General features: G+C 38.6%; 1 protein-coding gene across 2 annotated transcripts in view; it reads right to left on the bottom strand.

Annotated features, from left to right (window-relative positions):
- Window positions 1–2,003: 2,003 nt before the first annotated feature.
- The window catches only part of TRAK2 (trafficking kinesin protein 2), a 28,466-nt gene continuing 5,669 nt past the window's right edge, over window positions 2,004–24,800 (bottom strand). The window contains exons 2-17 of one of the 2 annotated variants that reach the window (XM_061456159.1): window positions 23,054–23,377; window positions 21,858–22,052; window positions 18,171–18,224; window positions 17,292–17,350; window positions 16,528–16,644; window positions 15,099–15,308; window positions 12,726–12,804; window positions 10,910–11,040; window positions 10,649–10,723; window positions 9,874–10,011; window positions 9,269–9,348; window positions 8,389–8,592; window positions 7,954–8,252; window positions 6,821–7,093; window positions 6,504–6,603; window positions 2,004–6,010 (exon numbers count right to left, since the gene is read on the bottom strand). In XM_061456159.1, coding sequence (XP_061312143.1) covers window positions 5,332–6,010; window positions 6,504–6,603; window positions 6,821–7,093; window positions 7,954–8,252; window positions 8,389–8,592; window positions 9,269–9,348; window positions 9,874–10,011; window positions 10,649–10,723; window positions 10,910–11,040; window positions 12,726–12,804; window positions 15,099–15,308; window positions 16,528–16,644; window positions 17,292–17,350; window positions 18,171–18,224; window positions 21,858–22,052; window positions 23,054–23,090 — 2,730 coding nt within the window. In that variant the 5' untranslated portion in view covers window positions 23,091–23,377 and the 3' untranslated portion in view covers window positions 2,004–5,331. The remainder of the gene's footprint in view (window positions 6,011–6,503; window positions 6,604–6,820; window positions 7,094–7,953; window positions 8,253–8,388; window positions 8,593–9,268; window positions 9,349–9,873; window positions 10,012–10,648; window positions 10,724–10,909; window positions 11,041–12,725; window positions 12,805–15,098; window positions 15,309–16,527; window positions 16,645–17,291; window positions 17,351–18,170; window positions 18,225–21,857; window positions 22,053–23,053; window positions 23,378–24,800) is intronic. The other variant, XM_061456169.1, reaches the window with a different exon arrangement.

Here is a 24,800-nt window from a genome sequence, read left to right as displayed (position 1 = left end):
GTTCATTTTCTTTCCATATGCACCATGAACAGCTTTGATGAGAGAGAGCACATAGGCAGAAATCCCAGATCTACCAATATTGAACCTTCCTCTGGTGCCATGTAGCTGCCTATGGCCATAAGGCTTCCCCACTGTGGGGCACGCTTCTGTAACATCAGTTAATCATGTTGGTAACTGTCCTGGGTTCAGCAGTAGCAGTTGTTTTTCTCCTTCTTGGTAGCTGGTGCAGTGCTGTGTTTTGACTTTCGGCATGGGAACAGAGCTGATAACAATGATGTTTTGGTTTGGCCAAGGACTTTGTGAGCCTCATGCTCTGCCAGGGAGGAGGAGAAGCCGGGAGGAAGCAGAGGCAGGACACCTGACCCAAACTGACCAAAGAGGTATTCCATACCACAGCACGTCATGCCCAGGATGTAACTGGGAGTTACCTGGAAGGGCTGGGACTGCAGGGTTGGAGGAGGTATCGGTTGGTGCTTGGTCAGGCTGGGGGGACACAAGTTATTGGCTGGCTGGTGGTGAGGTATTGTATTCTTTTCCCTTGTTATTTCCTTTATCATTATTACTGTTGGTGGTAGCAGTAGTGATTTGTGTTATACCTTAGTTACTAAACTGTTCGTATCTCAACCCGTGGGAGTTGCATTCTTTTGATTCTCCTCTCCGTCCCTCCGGGAGTAGGGGGGAGTGAGTGAACGAGTTGCCTGACTGGGTTTAAACCACGACAGTAACACAGGCCTTTGTCCTGAGGACATGCAAATACAGCTGTAAACACGTTAAGTTCTCATGTGTGTAAGTACAGTGAATACTAGGAAACTGTGTAAATAAGTAAGTTGCCTGTTTGCTAGCGAGGGAAATAGGGTCAACATCTCTTGCAACCCAGCTCTGAATGGGTGTTCCAGCTCGCAGCTTGATCCTGCCTGACCATTTATAGATGTGACAGATGTGACAGTTACAGAGAACAGTGGGAAGAGAATGTTTCCTCAAAGTGTCCAACTCATAAGCTTCAGTTAAGAAAAGCTTCACAACTGAAAAGTCTACTTCAGTCTGACGAGAGCACAAGACCTTCCTTTTCTCATGTTGGACAAGGATACTTACCATGGGATTAACAGTGATTCTTGGTTCTTTGAGATGTCATGCACATAGATGACTACAGCAAACACTAATTCAAATAACCTGTTAACTGTAAATCAACGTTGTTCCCATTCTGTACCACTAAAGAAACTGAGTGTTTTGGGGAAAATGATCAGAACCTTCCAGCCTTGGGGCTTGTGCTTGCAGGTGGTAGGCACAGCCTCAGGCTGACATGACTGGCAAGAATTTGGCACCTCTGTGCCAAGAGAACTTCAATGAGACCTACACAGAGGGAGTGATCTTCAAGGGTAAGCAGGTTGGCTTCAGTCTCTACCCCCATTTTACCACAAACACAGATGCCTGACATGACATCAGCTATTCAGATGGAAAAGCAACATTGGCGTTATCTATAATACTAAAGGAACATATTATCTGCTGTAAAATAACAGGAGGAAAAAACCTCAAAACACCACCCATCCACACAAACCCCCAAAGTACCAGCAAACATGAATACATTCATTAAAGGCTCACATTCAAAATACTCTGCCTAGAGTTTGATGAGCTATTCTTCATTTGTGAAGTTCTTCATTCTCAAGTAAAAGGCTTGCAGCAGAAGGTACTCTCTAAGTGTTCTGTTCTAGCTTTATGCAGCACACATTTACTGCACAGTCAGACCACAGCTTGTACTGCACGTCACCTACAACTGCTTAGGTACAAACAACAGCAAACAGCCCAGAACAGCCTGATCAAGCTTGTCAATCTATTTCTCAGCTTTTTACAGCCACCACTTGTGCAGATACCAATTCACTAAGCACATGTACAACAACCAATGTTTACCTCCCCCCCCACCCCGCCAAGACCAAGTTTTAGGTTTATTATAGAACACTACAGTATAAAAGATAACATCTAGAACAAACCACACAAGATGACGAATATACTGAAAAATGACATGTTATACATGTTTATTACCAAATTTATATTCCACTATGAAACAACAGTAAGTGCAAAAAGCAGATGGAAAAAATACCATGAAGTTTTCGAGCTGTTCAAACGTTGTGTGTAATCCCTTCATGTAACAGCCAAATGAGGCTCCAACCCAGTATTCTCCTTCCCTCTCTGCTGCTGTTTAACTCCAGTAGACTTTTATCTTTGACCACAGGTACTCTGAGCATGCAGGCATCACTGAGTTTATCAAAGATAGTGAAACTAGAAAGATTTAAATTTGTGCTTGGTTTAAGCCAACCTGAATAAAGGTAAATACTACAAGAATTTCCTTTTGTCTCTTGAAACTTTCACAAAGGTAAGTCCTTTCTTTCTAGTATCTGTTTTTGCCTCAGACCTGCAAGGTAACAGAACCCTTCCAAAATGCAGTTCTCCATTCCTTCTAATTCTACCTCCCACTGAACGAAATTACACTTGTGCAGGATATCAGCTATCTTAGTCATGCAATTTTGTGTCCTCTCTTAGGGGAGGCAACAGAAGGCAATCAGTTCCTAGAATGACAGCAACTTTTACTATGTTCTCAGAAACATGCATGTTGTTCAAAAAAGTTTATCTTCTAGGTTGTGGTGCAAAGCAGTGAACTTGGAAGAAGTACCAATTTTCCCTGCTGCTGCAAGCTAGGCAAGATGTCCCCCTGCTCATTGCAGGGCGGTTGGATTAGAAGGGAAGGTCCCTTCCAACCCAGACCATGACTCTATGTACAAAATGCATGTGACCATCCAAAGGTATGAATACATGACAGAATTTCAACAGCACTGCACTGCAGCATCAACCAACTGGATAAACACACAAACACAGTGGTATACAAATTCTTCCATTTTCTTCTTCCCTTGTGTAAAGTAGCTGATGATACATGATCCTACAGCAAACAAACATACTTCTCAACAACTCCATAGTATTGTTTGAACTGAACCAGTTGATATTGTTTGGCTATGGAATATGGAAGTGTCCCAGAGAGAAACATGCATCAAATTGTGCTTTTAGGTTAATTTTAACTGAAACCTGGTCCGCCAAAGGAATTCTGATTTAGCTGGTTTGCTACTTCTGCTGATAACACACAGAATGATCCAATGGCTGGAGCCATCTAACGAAGCTGGTTAGAAACACAGTGTATACCTTCAAGATATTTTCTGTAACTTACATATATTCCTATAATATACACACATAAAACGGACCTACTTTTGACACAGTATACACCTCCCTGTTGATACCAACCTATCTAATCTTGTTAACTCATTCCTGTTGTTTCCCTAGAGTTACAAACACACCACAGACATACTTGTCTTGGTTCATGGGAGAGCAAAATTGCCTCCCTCCCCCGGTCACTCTTACCTCATTTACCCAGGCAAGACCCCATGCATAGTGACGTACATACAAACATAAATACTTACATGAGGAAATTAAATATATTTCATTTAAAAAACAGAATTAACCCGTATATAATACTTTAAATAAAATTCACCTTTTATAAGAGTAAAATTTTGCTTAGAGAGCAAAAGGCAACTCCAGGAGTTCCTGAATATTTCTGTGCGCTGCTGACAGACAAGTTTCTGCTAAGAATTCCTGTGCGAGTTTGAGGTGGTTACTCCTTTTCCTTTTAAAAAAAGACTGTTGTATCAAAAGAGTCATCACAAGATCTATAGAACTGTGAAAGCAGAAAGGCCACATAACCTGGTTTATAGGAAATTTGTAAAGAATCTTTCTTTTCCTGCCCTACTCCACTCAACCCTGCAACAACAAGGGTGCCTGTTATGGTGGATGTGGCCTACAGCAAATGTAGATCAGTGTAATTATACTGATGCTTCACACCACACGCACAGGTACCAGCTATGTCCCACATACACTGTAACAAGTGAGGTAAATTTTGACCATTTTACCTAATCATATGGAAACTTTAAGTTACACTATAAATCTATTGTAGATTATTCAGAACCTTGGACAGGAAGGAATCAAAAAAGCAGCAGGGCAGTAATAGTTTGCTGGTTACTACTCAAGAGATCAGATTTCCAAAATGGACTTCTTTTTTGACATGGAAAGTCTGCCTCATCTTTGTTCAGAAACAGGTTCAGAACCACTCTCCATCATCAAAACACAGCATTTCAGTGTAGACAAAATCGATGTTCATTAGAAAGAACGCTAGCCTTCATCTTCCTGTTTCTAAATATAAAATAGTACATTTTGCTTTGAATGAAATATTTTAAACAAAATTCTGCCTAAAATCAGAAATAAGTGATCAAAAAAGGCATGAAGTTTACTGCAGAACTCGCAAATACACATAATGTCTACCTGTCAAGAGAAGAGTCAGGATACTGAATTTCTAACACTTGTCTTACAGTAAATGCTCTCTGCTTATGTAAAATAAAAGAAGCCCTGAATCAAGCACCAAGGTTTTATATCCTTTTGCAACACCGAAACGTGCCTGAGAATTTTTTGTGTGCACGCAAAAATGCTCCCATTTAAAAAGATGCACAGCACACTTTGGAAAGATCTCTTAGCTTGAATGATTCACTCTTAATACATACTTTCTTACTTCTTAATCCTTATTCATTGCACCTTCCTCTGTGTGCTCTGGAAAGAAATCAACTTCTGTTAATACCTCACTAGTACAATTTCACTCTTTCAAAATGTAAATCCTGACCACCAGTTTCTGTGTTTGTAAACAGAAGTATCTTACACAGAGCTATAGGTTCTCTCCTGGCTTCTCCAAGTGGAGAGGAGTTTAAAAGAGTACAGCTTCTGAAATGGAAAAGACAATAAAAGAAATAAAATCCAAGTTTTCATATTTGTTTTCTACAGAGAGGAACTTGGACCGATAATGCTGGTCAGACTGACTGCTATCTTAAAGTTACATTTAAATGATACAGCCTGACTGCTAACTAATAAAATACTACGGCCATATGATGGGGAAACAAAAAAAAATATCACAGCACCTGTAAGACAGGTCTTACATATACCCTTTAAAAGGTTAAAACACTGAGAATGTCTACAGTAGTCTTTATATTTGCTTAAGCTAAGACAGATGCTGAAGGTGGCCTCAAAACTAAGCTTTGGTTTCTTCTTCCTTATTTTCCACAAAAGCCTTCTTCCTCAAAACTAAACAATGTGCTTTTAGCCCTCAATCCAAACACTTCTCTCTCCCACATCTTTCACATGCACGTGCCTTCCCCAACTCTACTGTAACACATCTAATGATGCCTGTACTGGATGTTTTTCCCTCATATATTATTTACTATGCTAGAAGTCAGTAATTTTTCAGACCAGTCAGTCCTCCTTTAGGATATCCATTTTTGATGACTGTGTGCAAACTGGAGCTCCCAATGCTCCAATCATGGCTGGAAGACTCTGGTTTCTTCTCAGCCCTGCCATTAAGTTGGTACCTGCATTTAAAAACACAGCTGAGTCCTGTCTCCGCAAGCTAACCTCTGGCTCCTGATCATTCCTGCAGTCCTGTGTTTCAGGGGGCTTGATCACCCTGGCAATACCCAGCCTCTTCAGCCTGTCTACCAGGTTCATCTTCTGCTGGCCTACATCTGGAGCATTACGGGAGGGCTTCAGGCCATACATTTCTTGCAAGAATGTTTCTGCTGGTCGAGAAGCCAGGAAATTTTCTGAGTGATGCACCCGAGGCTCAAACAGTGGAGGGGAAGGACAAGGTGAGCGCGAGGGAGAATTTGGTGGAGTAGAAGGAATGGGGAGAGTTCGAGGGGGCTGAAGCAGAGGCAGTTTTTCTAATATGGGGCTATCATAAACCTTGGCGGAGATGCCTCGTTCTTGCAAAAGTTTAGCCAGACTTCTTGTGCTGCTGAAGGTAGTGGTTGAGTCTCTTCTGTTAGTGAGAAATTCTCCAATACTAAGCCTGTAAGACATGGTTGGAGTGCTCACTACAGGGTTTCCAATACTGCTGCCACTGCTTCCAAGTGAAAATGGGGAACCCACAGAGCTGAAATAAAATAAGAATGAAACAGGGAAGATGCACATTAGACACCTTTATACCTGCTCTGGTCTGTATTTGCCTTTTAGTATACAGAAGGCTTGAGAAAAACTAAACTACTGCTATTAACTGTGACAGTTTCAGCTTTAGTAGACTTTGTATTATTGTTCTACAAAATACTTAGAAGATAGTAGGTTGATAAAGAGGTTTTGGTCTAAGTACCAATGAATTTACTTCTGTGGTCAGAAGGTAATATACTGTATTAGACAAAGTACCAACAGAGATGTCCAGTAATAACTTAGTTAAAAAAAAAAAAAAAAGACAGAACTGGAAAGGATTCAATTTCAAGCTTCCCATTTTTGTTACAACTACCTGTATGAGTAACATCCGATATGTTGCCTAGCTGCCCTGGTATCTTTTAAAACCAGTTCACATATCAGAAGCCAGAAAGCAACTGTTTAAGCCTACACAACAACACTGAGGGTAGCAGCAGTCATCATACCTGGGAGTAACTTGAGTGACATCAGATGGGTGAAGGATCCTGCAGGTAGTAAAGGTAAACGTAGAATTTGTGGAAGACAAACACTTCCCTGGATTTGAGGCTGCAATGTGGAGAATTTACATCCATTGAGGGTAAAGATACAGATAGGAACGAACCAAAGCAAAGTTTAAGATAATGTTATTATCACTGCTATTTTTTTTTTGTTTAATAAAGAACAAAGACAGCAAAGACAGCACTGTCACAAAGTCAAATGCTTTCCATTGAGAAAAAAACACTGCAAAATAAAAAGAGGAAAACACACTAACCATGCTTCTTACCAGTGAGTGGTATTGCTGCTGAAGTAATAGGGGGAAGGAAAATCCCTGCCACTGGCTTTGCTGCTGTACATTTCTTTTCCTGGGGGACAGACTGCTGCACTTGAAATGTTATACCTCCTCCTTCCTCATCATCTTCCTCCAAGTCAGAGATGTGGTGCACAGCATCATCAGACAAAGGGGTAAAACCTTTTGTAACAACACCTGGTCTTGGGTCAAGAATGGAGCCTAGGTTGGGTCGAGCAAGCTGCTGCCAATGAAAAAGGGTCTGAGATCCTGGTGAGGCAAAAGAGAAAAGTCTCAGAGAGCCATCACCCACTACTGTATTGAGTTACAAGAATTCATAGCATCATAGAAGAGTTAGAGTTGGAAAGGACCTTAAGATCATCTAGTTCCAACCCCCCTGCCATGGGCAGGGACACCTCACACTAAACCATATCACCCAAGGCTCTGTCCAACCTGGCCTTGAACACCGCCAGGGATGGAGCATTCACAACTTCCCTGGGCAACCCATTCCGGTGCCTCACCACCCTTACAGTAAAGAACTTCTTCCTTATATCTAACCTGAACTTCTCTTATTAAGTTTAAACCCGTTACCCCTTGTCCTATCACTACAGACCCTAATGAAGAGTCCCTCCCCAGCATCCTTATAGGCCCCCTTCAGATACTGGAAGGCTGCTATGAGGTCTCCACGCAGCCTTCTCTTCTCCAGGCTGAACAGCCCCAGCTTCCTCAGCTTGTCAATTCATACGGAAGCTGCTCCAGCCCCCTGATCATCCTTGTGGCCCTCCTACGGACTTGCTCCAACAGTTCCATGTCCTTCTATTGAGGACATCAAAACTGCACACAGTGCTCCAAGTGAATTCATGATCAGAACAACTCCAGCCAACTGGTGTCAACACTGTGGTACACGACACACCTGGATGGCACTGCCAAGAAAAAGCCCAACATTTAGCACCATGTAAAAAAGCCAAGTAGAAAGTGATGATGAGCTAGTTGGCAAGTAGCCTACCATATACTACTACTTCCTCTTACTGCATAGCACACCTAGCTATACACACACCAACAACGACTTAGTTGGCAAAATAATATAAAATCCTTGTCTGCTGATGAGAGAAGGAAAACCATCCTCTTACCTTCAATGGGTTTGACAATTTGCAATTTTTCTGGTAGGAGAACACGGAGGTTATTGGAGCTGGTAGAGAGATCAGTGACTTCTGAGTTTGTGCCCAAGGAAAAACAGCTTTCTGTGGGTGTGCTACAACCACTAGCCCCTTCTTTCTGATCAGCCAGCAAATGCATTTTTCGCTCCCATTCCTCCTCAAAGAACTGCTTCTCACTCAGGTAGTTCTGACGACGGAGGGAGAGCCTGTGCAGAGCTGTGACTAAGTCATTGTCTCCAGGGATTCCCGGCTGGCCAGGATTACGAGTGTCTCTGTGAGAAACGTCAAATAATAATACGTATTAAGACCATTAAATTAACTATTTCTCTCCTGCACAGCAGAGTTCCACTCTGGATTCAGTTTTGAATCAGTTAGTTTAGAAAGAAGATAACAGGCTGTGTTTCCTACTTCAAATTCTTCTCAGAGCTGCTCCTCTGGGTCATTCGTGCATGGCTCTCCAACTGGTGTATGCGAGACTGAAAGGGCTTTGCTGTCATAACAGCACTTGACCTATTAGATCCAGGGATTGGCAATGGGGCAGGAAAGGAAGAGGAACGGCCACGAGTGACATTAGCAACCCTGACGGTGTCAAATACTCGTTTCTGTTGATCCCTGCAGAAAAGACAAGCAAATGTGGTTTTCATATCAATTTTTAAAAAGATATAATAAAGAAAAAGCTCTGAAAACCAGAGTTTCATACGTCTGCAGAGACCTGACTAAAAAGATTTAAGCCCAGAAAAGCAGGATTGCCTAAGACATTCATGTTTTCAGTACTCTATTAAATATCAGAATTACCACTTAGTCTGACCTGAAAGACCTGGACCTTTATTGATAACCACTTGAGCATGGATTTTAGTTATTTAATTTCTACATTATGTCAGAAGCATATATAGAATTTATTACTTCTTGCTCAGAAGTAAGAGGTTTTCAGGGCTTTGAAAACTGTTATCACTCTTTCACCTATAATTACATTTGCCTAAGAGTTTTTCTATAAGTATTAAAAAGGATAAAATTAGTGCTGTGCCTCAGAGAATTTGCATCAAAAATCTCACAAATTAAAGAATGAAAAAACATCCTTTCAGCAAATTCCCAACTTCCTTATAGAATCAAATAAGAACAGTAGCTACCAAAGTTTTAAAGATTACCAAACACTACAAAGCTTTTCTTAAGTAGAAAAATTATTATAGAGGGAATATTCACTTCTATAGATTTCCAGAGATGAGTTTCATCTTACTTAATACAAGCATATGGAAAAATATTGAAATAGCACAAAGATTTGAAAACATACTTTTGCTTGGAGAGAATAGATTCATCACCCTGACTCAATTCCTTCCGCATTGTCCCTTCGATTTCTGCTGCAAGAGAATCCTAGAGAAAAACGGAAACCAGAAGACTTGACAAACTAGACTGAAGTCTTCCTCCTAACTATTTTAGCAGAAAATTCCTCTAAAAAATACTCCCAAAAAATCTCCATTTGTATCGCCGATACCAGCATGTTTTGGACAAATCTTTTGGTCTCTGAAGGAAGGACTTGGCGGTAGTTATTCACCATAACTATACCTATATATTACCAGCATGGATTCAGTTCTCATTAGCAACATCTCATTTTCTTGGTAGTCTTTTTGTTGGTTTCTTAAGATAGGCTAAGAGCACTGCTTAAACTGAGCACTAGCTGTAGCACATGCCAATTCCCTTATTTAACAGAAAAGGCATACAAAAAGGAAAAATAATTTTAATATCACAATGTGTAAAGTGAATGATTAGTTTCCCCAGTACATACAATTAAAAAACCATTGCCTACTACTGCTGCAGCTCCTGTAATGGCTGTTTTACTCATATAGTTGTATGATACTACAGCCCATATGTGCATGCAATACTAGCAGTACTTATTACCACAAGAAATGCTCCACATGACTGGGGGTGGCAGAGACAAGCAACAGATCTGGCTCTGCTACATAGCAACTTCACTTCTTCTTGCGATTCGTGCAACATCCCTAAACACTCTGCATTCCGATCTTGCAACTCATGTAGCTGAAAGAGAAGAGAGACCATTACACGATGCCAGAAACATTCAAAGAAAAGGCAGAGTGAAACTTAATTAACTCCTACAGAAACCTGTAACAACTGATTCAACACCGTAATACATTTCCAACTGCATGGCACATGCCAACATCTGGAATGGACAATAGTTAGCATAGCACCTGCACCAATTTTAATGGTGAAGCACAAAATCCAGATTAAGACCTGAAAGAGGCAAAAGTATCGGAAAATACATCAGAAAACTCTGCAAATACAGTAACTGCTGAAGCAAACGAAGCAAAAAAAGAGAACTTCCTTAAAATCTAATGAGCTACAGTATTGTTGTAATACTAAAATGCTCTTTTTCTCATAAGTACTATGAATTGTAAGACCACCCTACTTGGAACACATTCCTTGCATTTCATATTCCTTTGAACTACAAAAGCATCTGTGTAGACTTATATAATTATTCTTTTCTGCCAATCATATGACTCCAACCACAATGAAAAATGAAAAGGCTATAATAAAAAAACAGTGGCTCCCATTCTCTCTTAGTTTTCTTCCTCTTGTATCCTATTCCAAACATTTATGTAAATGTATATATATATATATATATATATATATATATATATGTATAAGCCTTAAGTACCTCTGCTGTGAGTTGTCTCTGAGCATCTTTGGAAGCTTGTAAGTGAAGTTTCAGCTCCTCCTTTTCAATCACATGCTGAAAGCACAAAGAGGTGCTCATCATTTTCTCAGCCAATTTCCCCCAGTTGATCCTCTGCCACACTTTCCTGAAACAGCCACTCTCTTGCAGTGTAACCCCTTGGCTTGCAAGTCAAGTTTTACTGGCTGTAAGCACTGGTGTGCATACACACACACACAAACACTCTCATCAGAATTCCCTTACTTCTTTGAGTTTATGTTGGAGATCAACAATCTGAGACAAGAGGGATGAGATCTCTTCCTGGTAGCGAACCAACTCCTCACTCTTCTCTGATAATTCCTCTGTTATTCTACAGATTTGAGCATTTGTTTGCCCTACAAAACATAAAAGTAATTTAATAGAGAGCTTTTCCTAACATATGATAAAAACACAAACCAAACACAAAACCCAGAAAAGATCAGTGAAAGTAAACAAAAATCTGCAACATAACCAATACTCTAGGAAATCTTTGTCTTTGGATGTCTTTGTTATGGTTTTTCCATAAGGAAAAGTTAAATGGTGAGGAGGAGGAGAAAGAGAGGTAACTTCAAATGCAGGGGTAACATATTAAGAGCTATGTAGAACCTGAAATACACATCACAAGTATATGAAATGACCATAATAAAATCCAAGGTAAGCTCCTATAAACAATGTCAAGTTACATACTGGCTCATGACAAGGCCAGATTTGGAATATGCTGAAGAAGTCAGCCTTTGAATTGATCTTGTTATTAACTACGATTTCCTGTAAGCAAAGGCATTTTGTCAGACCATGTCGATTATTAACATACACCTATCTAGGTTTTGATTCTGGTCACTATCTATTCCCCAAAGACCTACGGCATACAATTTCCCGTTTCTTTTTTGCTTTGAGCAAGCACTTCATCAAATGATATGACAAAGCAACTCAAAAAGCCAAAATATTTTTATGCAGTTAGTTTGGCTTCTACACTTGCCCTGGAAGTATATCAAAGTCATATTAATTTTGACCAATCTTGCATAAAGGTGATACCACAAATTTAGTGGTTATTGTACGTCACATGTTTACTGCAGAACAAGATCCTGCCCATGGACCTGTGGTCATTTAAGCTCACAGTCAAATACCTTTCTCCTGAAGATACAGATTTTGACTAGACATACTTCAAGAGAAGATTGTTTCTGTGAGACAAAAGTACCTAGGATGCCCACATGTGCTACAGAATTAGACAAAACAAAAATCACAGATATTCTCATAGGTGAGCTTGTACGAAACACCTCCTGTTTGCAAAGGATATATATTTTCTCAGAGGGACAGAATAACAACCAAGTATGCATCAATTCATAGTATTTTATGGTCATCTGGAACAAGAAAAATCAAGCAGCAACCCAGCCTTCTTTATGGTGGTTGTACAGAAAAAAGAAATCTTAAAATATAAGCTTAAGGTTCTGGGCAAAGGAAGGAGCACACATCAAATGACTACAGATAAAAAGATTGTACCATCAGGTTACACAATCACCACACAAAAGGATTGTTTCTTATTGTTTCAGAATACTTAACAGGCATTTGTATAAGAGCAGCTGCAATTCTTTGCAAATAAGTACTCCCCACAGCACATATGGGCAAGTGTTCTAGAAAACTTAAAGCACTCATCAATTTAAATGCTTTGGTTCACAATATGTATTTAAAAAATAAACTAATGTGTTTATAGATATACAGTAATTTAGAATGAGCATTTAAGAGTCTGTGCACTGATACATTTCGGTGTCAATTTTGCAAAACGCTCTATTCAGGAAGCGTATTTTCTTAATTTTTCAGTGCCTGTAGGCTTCTGTTTAGCAATCTAATGGACATTAACTATTGTGTTCATTTTCTCTCTCTAAACACAGTACACATAACTTATGAAATATAGAGACAATTTCGCACTTGGGTAAAGAGCAAAACTTGAGTAATTGGCATAAATTACAGTGATAACTACGAAGCTGTAGGCACAAGGTATTTAAAATACCATTTTGGCATTGCAAGATACAGCCTGGATACTCACGCAGCTCTTTAACACAGTCGTTGACCAGCTGCTGTTCCTTCTCTTCATATGTAATGGTTTCTGTCTTCAGATGACAAGCCTTCAAGAAAATAATTGGTATTCCAGTTTCAGTTTAGCTATAAATATATTAATGTTATAATTTCTTATTTCTAAAATTCTTGAAAGTGAAGAGTCTCCCCTCTATCATTTCTATGAATCTCGACCCGCCCCACGTCCTTGAATTGCATGAGTCTTTTGAGTGAAAGACAGACAAGATGAACACAACTTGACCTCTTGCTCCTAATACAAAAAATGTTGCAAAAACATGCAATTTGGTAGGGAAAGTAAACCAATACACAGTAATCAGAGTAAGCAACTGAATTTGCTTCAAAACTTCTTAAGGCAAGAAATCTTGAAAACTGAATAATGTTAGCCATATCCTTTATGGCATTGAAAAGATCTCAGTAGAACAGCTTTTGTCCATATTCCCCAAATAGTCTAGAGTGTAAATTTTCTGGGCCAGAGACTGAGTATCACAACAGGTCTAAATAACATTGAGCATACTATAACCTCCTTTTCAGTTGTGAAGATGATATGAGGTTTAGATTGGATGTTAGGAAAAACTTCTTAACAGAGAGGATGATCAGGTATTGGAACAAGCTGCCCAGGGAAGTTGTAGAATTACTGTCCCTGAAGGTGTTCACAAACTGTGTGGATGAGGCCCTCAGTGATATGGTTTACTGGTGGTATTGGCAGTCCTGGGGTAATGGTTGGACTTGATGATCTTAAAGGTCTTTTCCAGCCCAGCTGATTCTATGATTTTATGATTTTATGATAATACTGTTCAGGTAAGTCTTCTCTGTTCAGGATTGTTTACCACTGACTCATCAAAACACTTAGTACATGGGTTTAAAGATTATACAAGCAAGTAGAGGTACAGCTACACAAATGGAGACAAACACACTTCTTTACATAATGCTACCACATGAAAAAGAAAAAAAGGCTATTTGAAGTCAGTGGAAGTTACATGGTATCACAGATTTATAGCAGTCTCTTTTCAACTCCAGCTGTTGGTTCCATGACTTTCATAGCTATTATTTTGTCTGGCCATTTAGTCTGTATCCTTGTAAAGGCACAGTGCCCGTATTCATGTTTTATACACAAGACAGACCAATTAAAATACAGAGACTAATCATATTGACAAAACCAAGTCTTTAAAAGAATATGAGTAGAACCTTATTAATCCTTACAATTGAATGACTGACAAAAACGTAATGGCAACACAGTGGAATTCCCACAATACTACTAATCACAATTTATAGCAAAACAGCTTGCACAAGCTTAAGGGCCTGATGGGTCCGTATACTTTTGCTGGGTGCTTACATATGTTAACATATTCTTTCACATACCATAAGGGCATTAAGGAAGGACTACTACAGGACTCTGGAAGTAATGAGGAATAGTGAAGAAAACAGAAGGATGTGGGGGTGGAAGGAAAGTGTTTGGGTATGACTTGTGTACAGAGATACAAAATAGTTATACACATCAAGAAAAACTCAGATGCTGGATTTTTTAACCATCCTGATCTATTTCATATCCAGCATAGAATCACAGAATCATAGAATAGTTAGGGTTGGAAAGGACCTTAAGATTGTCTAGCTCCAACCTCCTTGCCATGGGCAGGGACACCTCACACCAAACTATGTCACCCAAGGCTCTGTCCAACCTGGCCTTGAACACCGCCAGGGACAGAGCATTCACAACTTCCTTGGGCAACCCATTCCAGTGCCTCACCACCCTTACAGTAAAGAATTTCCTCCTTATATCCAATCTAAACTTCCTCTATTTAAGTTTGAACCCGTTACCCCAGTACAGTTCCTAATGAAGAGTCCCTCCCCAGCATCCATATAGGCCCCCTTCAGATACTGGAAGGCTGCTATGAGGTCTCCACGCAGCCTTCTCTTCTCCAGGCTGAACAGCCCCAACTTTCTCAGCCTATCTTCATACGGGAGGTGCTCCAGTCTCCTGATCATCCTCGTGGCCCTCATCTGGACTTGTTCCAACAGTTCCATGTCCTTTTTCTGTTGAGGACACCAGAACTGCACACAGTACTCCAAGTGAGGTCTCACAAGAGCAGAGTAGAGGGGCAGGATCACCTCCTTCGACCTGCTGGTCACGCTCCTTTTGGTGCAGCCCAGGATACGGTTGGTTTGCTGGGCTGCGAGCACACACTGAAGCTGGCTTATGTCCAGTTTGTCATTGACCAAAACTCCAAAGTCCTTCCTGGAGGGCTGCTCTGAATCTCTTCTCTGCCCAACCTGTAGCTGTGCCTGGGATTGCTGCGACCCCGGTGTAGACCCAGCATAGATGATATACACTGTAAGTATGACATACCTTTGATCGCAGAGCGAGGTTCTCCTCTTCCAGCTCTCTGAGTTTATCTTGCAAGACATCCAGCTGCAGCAGATCATTTGGTACATTGAAAGACTCATTGAAACGAAGTGGCGTGGAACAGCTGGAATCTGTTTCACTCTCCTCAGAAGCAATAGAAACAATACGAAGCAGGTCATCCTTCTTTGACAGTTCATGCTGCAGCTGGTTAACCTGCGACAAAAGAAGATCACCAGCATGTGAAATACACTTTAGCAACACAATATTGCAGTGTATTAATTATGCAGCCTCTTGAACATCATTGCTTCAGTCTAAAATGTGATTAAAAATAACTCACAGGTCATGATCAATTTATTTCTATTTGCACACGAGATTGAGCCTCTATTTTATAGGAAGTTCACAAAATCACAAGTTTAACATGTAAGGGAGACTGAAAATTGGACAACAAAACCTACTTTTTTAATAATTTACTTCAAAATTATTTTCCAGCTGCTTTAATACATGTTTACATTTTAACATACTATCATTTTGATTATGACCATTTTTCTGAACTGTAACTTCCTGGGACTCCCAGGCTATACATTAAATGAACTGTAGGGCAAATAAAAACAAGAGAAGAGACAGATCTCATTTAGATATGTTCTATATTGCATATCTAAATTTTTATACAAATACGTAAGTTCATACTGTCCTACACCTAATCACAAGTATGTTTGACGAGTATGTTTTTATTACCAGCAAACTGTTTTATACAACCAGCTGAATTGATTTCACTGTACTTAGACTATATCTGTTGACCCCACTGTTAAAAAACTTGGGATACTTTATCATTTGTCAACTATTCTTTTTTAAGAAAGAAAAACTAAGAAAAGATTAGATTGAGAATCTGTGCTTGAAGAGACGGAGTAAAGACCTTGAGCAGAATTCAGTTTTTGTTACATTTCATTTACCTATTTATTCTTGGTGTAAGCATCCCATTAAGACAGCTCATTTTCTGGCCGTTTCCTGTCCTATGAAGTTGTTACGTAGCAGGTCATATCAGACACCAGCCACTTATTTTGACTTAGATTATCAGCTTCTTAGTTTAATGGTAGGGTATCTGACTGATGGTCAAAACAACCACTTTGAAAATGTAATCCTGCTGTAGATATATCATAATAATACCTAACATTCTCATAATTTCTCAGTAATTACAATATGTAGTCTTCACAGTCAATTCTTGGACTAAAAAAGCTGATTGAACAATGACAATTAGGAGAATGACATCTAAGCATACTTCTGTAGTTTGAGAGCTGCAATCACCTGCTTTCACAATGCCTTACCTTCATTAACTAAAAAAAAAAGGAAAAAAAGGAAAAAATAAAAAAACAAACACCAAAAACAAACAAACAAACAAAACCACAAAGGGTTGGGGGAGGGAAGATCCACTCACTCGATCTAGAGTTTGCCCTAACTGTTCTTCTAGTGCTTCATTCTGTTCCGTCAGCAGGTGATTTCGCTTAAGGAGGGCTTGTCCAATTCGAGCTGCCAGTTCCAGGTCCCGATCTTTCTGCTCATAAAATGAGAACTGATGTCTACTTTTGATCAGATAAGGTTTACATTCAGAGTAGTTTTAGATTTTTCTAGCTGTTGTCTAATAATCACTACTCTGAGATCCCCCTTCACTCTCAAATGGAGCAACATTGTTAAAACAATGGACTAATGCTTCATTATTTGGATCCTGAACATATGCATAACGGTGTTTCTTAATGCAGCACATTCTCTTAGACAATCACATGCAGTAACAGGGTGAGGGGAAAGCACCAAACCTGGGGACAGTTTTGTTTTTTGTCCTGAGTACTGGAGATGTTATATGGGCTTTGTTAAATCATATGAAGAAGCAACATTAAATTAGACCTGTAGTCTTTCAAGTGACACTTTCTCCAGAACAGGCTGCTCAACTTGAATAATGATGACAGGGTAAAGCAAAGGAGCAACAGGAAAGCAGAAGAAAGCTGTTTCTTTCTTACACTCACCGGCTCCATGAGTGACCATAGTTTTTCTGATTTTTATTTAAATGGGCAGCTTCTCATTACCTATATGTTTGATAAGCAGCCCCTGAAGACAACTGAACTAAAATTTCCAGTAGCTGAAAAAGCCCTTCTTCAAGTACGTGTCCTGAAATATATTGACATTGCATTACAGAGATGAGCATACCTCAGCTAACAGATGTTTCACCATGTCAGCATCACTGTAGGCTTTCTGCTCCACATTATCTGTGCCAAGAATTGAGAAGAGAGAAACATACTTACTAAAGTAGCTTAAGAGTAGCTTAAAGTAGCTTAAAGACGACTGCTGGGAAGGGAGAGAGTTAAAACTCAGAAGGATGATGTTTACATATAAACACAGTAGTTACCTAGTTAATGAAACTAACAGAGGCTATGAAAATGCATCTTAACTTCAGAAATACAAAACAATGCTCATTTGAGAGACTGATACAGTGAAGTATTGAACATTTACAGCTTTCAGTAATATTAGCTAAAACTTGAGGTACTTGCACATCCTTCAGATTTAGGAAAAGGAGAAAAATCTCTTAAGATCAACTTTTTTAATACAGCTAAACTATTAAATCATCAAACCTGCTGTGGAAGAGGGAAGAGTGTATTGGAGCATACGCAAATATAGCTGAACACACCTGCAGACTTTACCCTTGAAACAAAACTCCCATTAGCATGTGTGACATCTATACACAAGAACTGAGACCCCAGAGACTAATCATGAAAATGTATTTATTAAATGCTCGATCTTCTTGGAAACAGCTTAAAAGAAATGGGAAAATGTATGTCTGCATTTTCAATGTAGCTATAAATCCTATCTTACTGATGAGAGTGACTGACATTAGAAGAGTTTGTAAAACTATTACAGAACTAGGAACAAGTAGGATTTGAAAAACAGGACTGAGTGAAAAATAACCAAAGCATGAAGAATTTGTGAGAACTCTGAGCAAAACACAGTGCTGAAACACAAAGCAACTGGTCTGCTCTAGTTTTTGTCCTGAGAAACAGAAGATGCTAGTAAAGGAGAAATCTTTATTACCTTGTGTAAATTCGTGAGATCCAGCCAAGGAGGAGGAAGGAAGTTCAATAAGAGCTAGAGTGACAGAAAATGAAAGATACAGCAGGGAGGGAAGAAAAAGAGGAGAAAGAATTAAAATGTACGGAAATATGTGACTTTTTTGCAGGCATACACCACCACCAAAAAATAAATGCATGTGCAAACACAGTTTTTATACTAGTAAATCTTTCTTAGAACTTTTAAAGAACAATTTAAACACGATTCCCTTCAGAAACAGAATTATACATCTCACTTGCAGGTGATGGATGTTTGTCCTTGTCTAAGTCCAAGAGAAATCTGCTATTTTTGCTTTATGGAATCAAGATCATGAAAGTAAAGAAGGCAGCAATGTAAGTTTAACAAATACAGAGTATCTGCTTCAACTGAAGGTCTAAGTTAACCTGATTTGAAACTAATTCCATCATCACTGCACTGCAAAACAAGATTACTATGGATTTGGTCTAAACCTATTTCTGAAGATTTCTTGACTCTTCTACCTTGTTTAAATCTGATTCATACTCTGAATATACAGTACTACTGGCTCACAGCTTTTGTTTGTTCTTGTTGAGAACTGCATGTTTAGTTACAAGATAGTGAAGTACCAAGCTGAAATGAACACTAAATTTATTTACAGATGTTATGAGCTATGTATGTCCTTTATATACATAATGCCCATAATTAACCTTTTAAAACATAACACTAAGGGGCTATGCTAGGAACAAAGCCAAGTTGTGTTTCAGCATACAAAGAAATTGTCTTGCAGTCTTAAAAGACAGTAGAACAGAAAGAACAATGTAGGAGAAAAAGGTTTACTTAATTCTTTCACTAAGGTTTTAACACACACAAAAAAATCATACTAACAAAACAAACACTTTCTGTCAATCAGATCAGTAGACCTAAAAACCCAACACATGCTTTTCAACTATTCAGGAGCTGTGAACTTACAGCAGGGTCATTTACTAGTTGTATTTCTAAGCAGGGCAAAAATAGAAACTCTTCACAAAATTTAAAGTACTCATCTATCAGTAGAATAATGTGCATTTGGGAAGTCACTTTTACTGTATCGCTTGGTTGCTGATACTGGTTGCTGAGAGGGGACTCCAAACTCATCTGGCTTACTACTATTAGGAAAACTCACTGCAAATACATAAGTTTCAGCCATTACAGGCAGAATATTATAGCCAGTTCTCCTACAGTAACTGTTCCTACTAAACGATTTCAAGTTAAAAGTATCTATCCAGTGCTAAGTCACCTTAATACAGATTTACCCACAAGGTTACTCAGGTAGGTAGGTTCCTAAAATTGAAAGCAAATATATTTACTCTGATAAATGAAATCACAGAACTAAGAGCTTCAAAACTTAGCTCTATATATACACAACCTTTGTTATTTTCGCACAGTACAGGATCAAAATTATACATAGTTTAATTCTCTCTTGTGAACACGCACACATGCAATCTCTCTTCACTCACCTTGCCAAGTGAAAGCTGCGAGCAACTCTTCATTTTGCTTAATATTCTTATTCTGTTGTGCCATGTCCCTTTATTCACACACACAGTAGTTCTAAAGACAGATGCTTTGTAATTCAGGGCTTCTTACGCTATCACAGTTGAAGTAGAATATATTCTTCCACCTCACTGAAAACACTGTCAATGGTAACTCAACTGGTCATTGGATAAACCTTCTAATAGGCAGCAGGAGTCATAAAAAGAGGAGGAGCTCAAGTACAGTAACTCTTGTGTTGTTGTTGGTGGTTTGTATTTTTCTCTTGGATGTCAGCTACAAACTCCCTCAAACCATGAATTTAACAATCTCTAGGAAAGTTATAAAAATGTTTCCATACCAATATGGTGAGGGGCAGAGATATACGTAAAACCCCCAAATTATGCTTCAAGAGTATGATTCTCACATTTATTTCCTAACATTTCACCTAACAAGCTATTCATCAATGATTATAACTACATCTTGATTCATATCTGTATTTGTCTGGGATCTTCCCAATATCTCCCTGTAAGCTAATATGATGATTACTACATTTATTCTCTTTGGACAATTTCTAGGAGACACATAAGCCATATTTATCTTGAGTTTATATGACTCAGCAGTTATGACAGTGTTCTGTATATAGTGCCTAACAGTTATCTTTTAACTTAATTGCCATTATTGTGACAGCTCATTTATGATAATGTCAAGAAAGCATTTATGGCAACTGGTCAAAAAACTCTCACTAATAGTTTACTATTTCCACAGGACATTTTCTATAGTTAAAAAGAACTTCTTACTAGGTGAAAGAGAAAGACACCACTTTTTGTAGTACCTTGACTGCCAAATAATACATGACTGCTTTCATCAAAATATTGTTGATAAAACCCTTCCACTGCATTTGGAAATGCAGGCCCACACTGCCTGAAAAGTCCCTCTCTCAGAGCTCTGTGCTTCATCATGCTTGAATGGCAGGTGTTGACCAGAGAGAGAGCTTCAGCAGAACCACATTTGATGTAAAGTTCCTTCCAGCACTGGCAGAATCAGATCCCACCTCTTTATAATTAAAACTTAGATGCAAGTACACACACCACTGCCTAAGCAACTGCTTCCAGTGAGCAACTAAAAGAATCATTTATGCTTTCAGTATTATTATCAGACTGAATAATAACCATTAAGCAGCCTTCCAAGCACTTTCCACAGTTAAAAAAAAAAAAAAAAGAGTTTCAAGCCTGCAAGTTCAACTGGTAACAAGTCTGCTTTAAATTGTCAAATACTGCATTCTTAGGAGGTAGTATTTTACCACTCACTTGCTATATACCCTGGGTAGAGGCTTAAAGCACAACTGACAACAAACACTTTTCAGAGGTGGAATGTACAAGGAAGATATAACCAGTACAGTTGTTCACAAATACCAAGATTGTATATAAATACAAAGTTGACTCTCCCAAGTAGTTTGTTCTAACAGTTCTAATACATGGTGGAAACAGGACTTCCCCATTTCTCTAAAGTGACTGTAATGCATTCATCTCTTTCCACAGGAAAACACTTGAAACTACACACAAGTAAGTTTTCAGTTCTTTTGGTAGCTTTCTATACATTTGATTTTTAATAAATTAAAGGTTTCTTGAGGCAAGTGGAATCTGCCTGTTTTCTTCCTTATGATCTGCTAGGTTTACGGATAAGTTAAGTATTTCCAAAACTGGAAGGCAGTGATCAACACTGATCTAGTACCCACCGATCTGGCATTCACAGCATTTCTGTCTCCAGCAGAAACCATTAAAGGCATTTCAAAAGCAACACTGACCAAAAACATTCAGGGCAAACATAATCAAAAGTACCACAGCCTCACTAATGTTCCTGAAAACAGAGCTCCATACTGCATATTTCTTTGTAATGCATCTAATCTATTGCAGTTCTAGGTTCCTGCCCCTTTTTCAGTGTCACATGTTTCCACTCTTATTTCTGTGTGAAATCTAATGATCAGGCAGTTTGTAGGACATGCTAGGTCAGCCTTTAGAATTGCACTGCTGAACTACAAGCACTTCCCCTGAACTCAGCTTTTTCTTCCACCTGTCTAAAGCCTTCCAGATTTGACCACTATAATATTAAAAAAAATTATTTCATATATAGGGTTTTTTCTTCAATAGTTGGAAAAAAATATAGCCTAGGCCCAGATATACTCACTCATGTAATGGAAGGGCTCCTCATCACGAACTGGAGAAGAGATTTCAGAAAGATGGCTGCAGCAGGCAGGGGACTGAATCCAGTCTTGATTTTCATACAGATAGAGAGAGTCCACTCTTAACTTGTAATCTGGCAACTGTTCTTCTAGCATGCTCACCAACTCTACCTCAGGAAGATCCTCACTGGAGCAGACATCTGAAAGTGCATAAATTCCAATAATAGTACATTTCTATTAAAAATGACATATATTTCCTATTGCTATAGTTGTATACATTCTGTATACAGTAAAATAGTTTCTAAACCTTCAGTAAATTTGAAAATAATTATTCTATACTGGAACAAGCTACCAGAATACTTACCAAATCAGCATTTGATTTACATTGTAATATTTGCAAGTTCCTCATTCCCAACTGATTCCACAACTTCCTGGAAAGCTGGTTTAGCCATGATCCCCTCTGACTTCTTTAATAGGATGTATGGAATAAGTTTCCATTTCTAGCCTTTCCTCTTCATTGAGCTAAACTACAGAACTACATTCTACCACTACTGACTTTGTACGGTTTCATTGGCTTTGGCATAGTTACACTTCCCTTTTCTGAAGGAAATTCAGTTTTCTTGTTCTTCTGCTTATCTTTTTGTTTGGCGAGGAACACAGGTGTAAATAATCTTAAAGTAACTACAAAAATGAACAGAATAATGCCTTGAAATCAGGGAACAAATATAAAAATCCATTATTATGATACAGAGTCATGCTCCAAGAAACATGATACTTAAAATCCAGGAAAGGAAGTTTACCACTTCCTGTGTCAAGCTCCCCCCTTAATCCCTTCACAATTACTGGGGGAAAACCCCAACAAAACAAAACACAAAGAAACATTAATTCTAAGTTGCTAAAATACTGCATATTGAAGGTATACAATGACTTTCTTTCCAACATTTCCACTAAAGATGAACACTATCTTCAGTAACTTTCAATGGAAAAATGCCAATGTTGATTACTGACACTGAGAATTTTTACAAACAACATTTTACAGTGGAAGCTGATTTTACAAGCTAGTAAAGGACTCACCATTTTTGTTCATTTGCTATATCACAGAAGCAATACAAAGAATGTGAAACTTAAGATTGTTTTCAGGTTGGTGTTCTGTAACATGTTAGATATATTCATGCTTTGTAACAGTAATTCTTCAACTTACCAGAGATGCTCTCCAAGCCCCTGTGATCAAAATTCATGAGTCCTTTCTTCACAGTTCACTTCTTTGGAAATAGCATTCTATAGTCAGATTGTGCGCTGTCCCTTTATTGCTTTGGTAGAAAGATGGCTTTGGTCTAAATACAGAGTAAATGAGAGCCATCAAGCCACTGAGACACTTAAATTCGACATCAGCTCACTTCTGTAGACTGGACTCCGGATCGATTGCTATTTAAGAACATGCTTATTTCATCTTGGCTACCACTGATCAGAAGTATCTATAGTATATTTCATGTAAGCTTCACAAACTTCTCAGCTCAGCCATCATCTAGAAATGAAACAAAGAGAATGCCAAACTTTAACAGATAGTGCTCTTTCAAAGGAGATAGGTAAATTAATGTCTCAGTCTGAATTTCCTCCCTGTACTATCACCCTAAGAACATTAATTTCCAGTTTACACATTACATGTAAAACGTAGCGTTAAAAATACTGCAGACTTTTCCCTGCAGACATAGCATGTCACCTTCAGCACGCACGCACTTTGTCAATTACCTATTCCTCCTCTTCCATGTAATAGTGCATGACAGGCTCATTCACTGAAATGAGACATTTCCCTTTTACTCTAAAGGACAGCAGCTTCATCTAAACAGAATTTTTCTTCAGGCTACTACATTTATTTAAAGCAATGGATTCTAAAGGCAGGATTTCAAACCCATCATTCCTAGCATTTTGATTGTTAAAAAAAAAACCTTAAAACCTAAACGTTTTATAGTACTGTTTGCTTTTATCTCTTCCCCTTTAGAAGTCCGTTAATTAGAAATTGGATCTATCAGACATTTACTTTGTTGATCATGACAAAATTTGTGTTTTCTGTTCAGCAGGGTCTCATTTAAGCCAGAAATGAATCTGCCATGACTAACTGAGATAACCTATTAGAACAGTTTAATAAAGTAATAATTCTGCTGTTCCCTTGTCAAGACTGGTCAATCACCTCCCATGTAAAATACCACAGTAGTCCTGGATGACCAAAAAAAATAAAATGGAAGAGAACTGAAGTCTCATTTTCCCTCTTCCTATATACAGTAAATATAAAATTATCTTGAAATCTTACATCAATTTCAAATTTGCTCAAGATCTCCCATCACCAAGCACAACAATCAGAGGTTCATCTCCCTGTCTGTGGCAACCCCTCATTTGACAATTTTAAAATAGACAGTGCAGGAGCTTTTTAAAGAAAGCCTACAGCCTGTCAGTTTATCCGCTTGAAGACTTTGGCCAGAGACCAAAAAAGAACTTTATTAAGATCAGCTCATACTTGTGAGCTTTATTTTCTTGTTTCATCATTTATTTCTTTATATTTATTATAATTTATTTACCAGTTTTAATTATTATCCATATGTAAATTATTAAAACCAGTAAGACTGAGATTTCAGAAACATCTGCTGTCTGAAAGCACAGCTGCTTCCAACATTAGTTTGTGATTTTTTGAGAGGCTGTTTTTTAAATGGATTACTGAAAAGCATTAACTGCACCCACACCCTTCTAAACCAACTCAATACAGCAGAATATGCTTATGAAGACTGCTGTAGATCCACACAACCAAGATGACGTTATCATGTAATAAAAAGAGTTACTGTATAGCAAGACAAAATTCAGCAGCATAGGACAGTTTCTTCACAACTCTGAATCTTTTTTGTTTGAGTTTTAATAATGTAAAAATGCATGTTACATCTTCTCAGGATTGGATTTAA

Source organism: Pezoporus flaviventris, unplaced genomic scaffold (genome assembly GCF_033815535.1).
Source record: "Pezoporus flaviventris isolate CSIRO_AGI_PZ_B2104156 unplaced genomic scaffold, CSIRO_AGI_Pfla_v1 ptg000001l, whole genome shotgun sequence".
Taxonomy (NCBI): Eukaryota; Metazoa; Chordata; class Aves; order Psittaciformes; family Psittacidae; genus Pezoporus; species Pezoporus flaviventris.
Note: the sequence above shows the minus strand (reverse complement) of the source record. Positions and strands in the feature narration are given on the sequence as shown.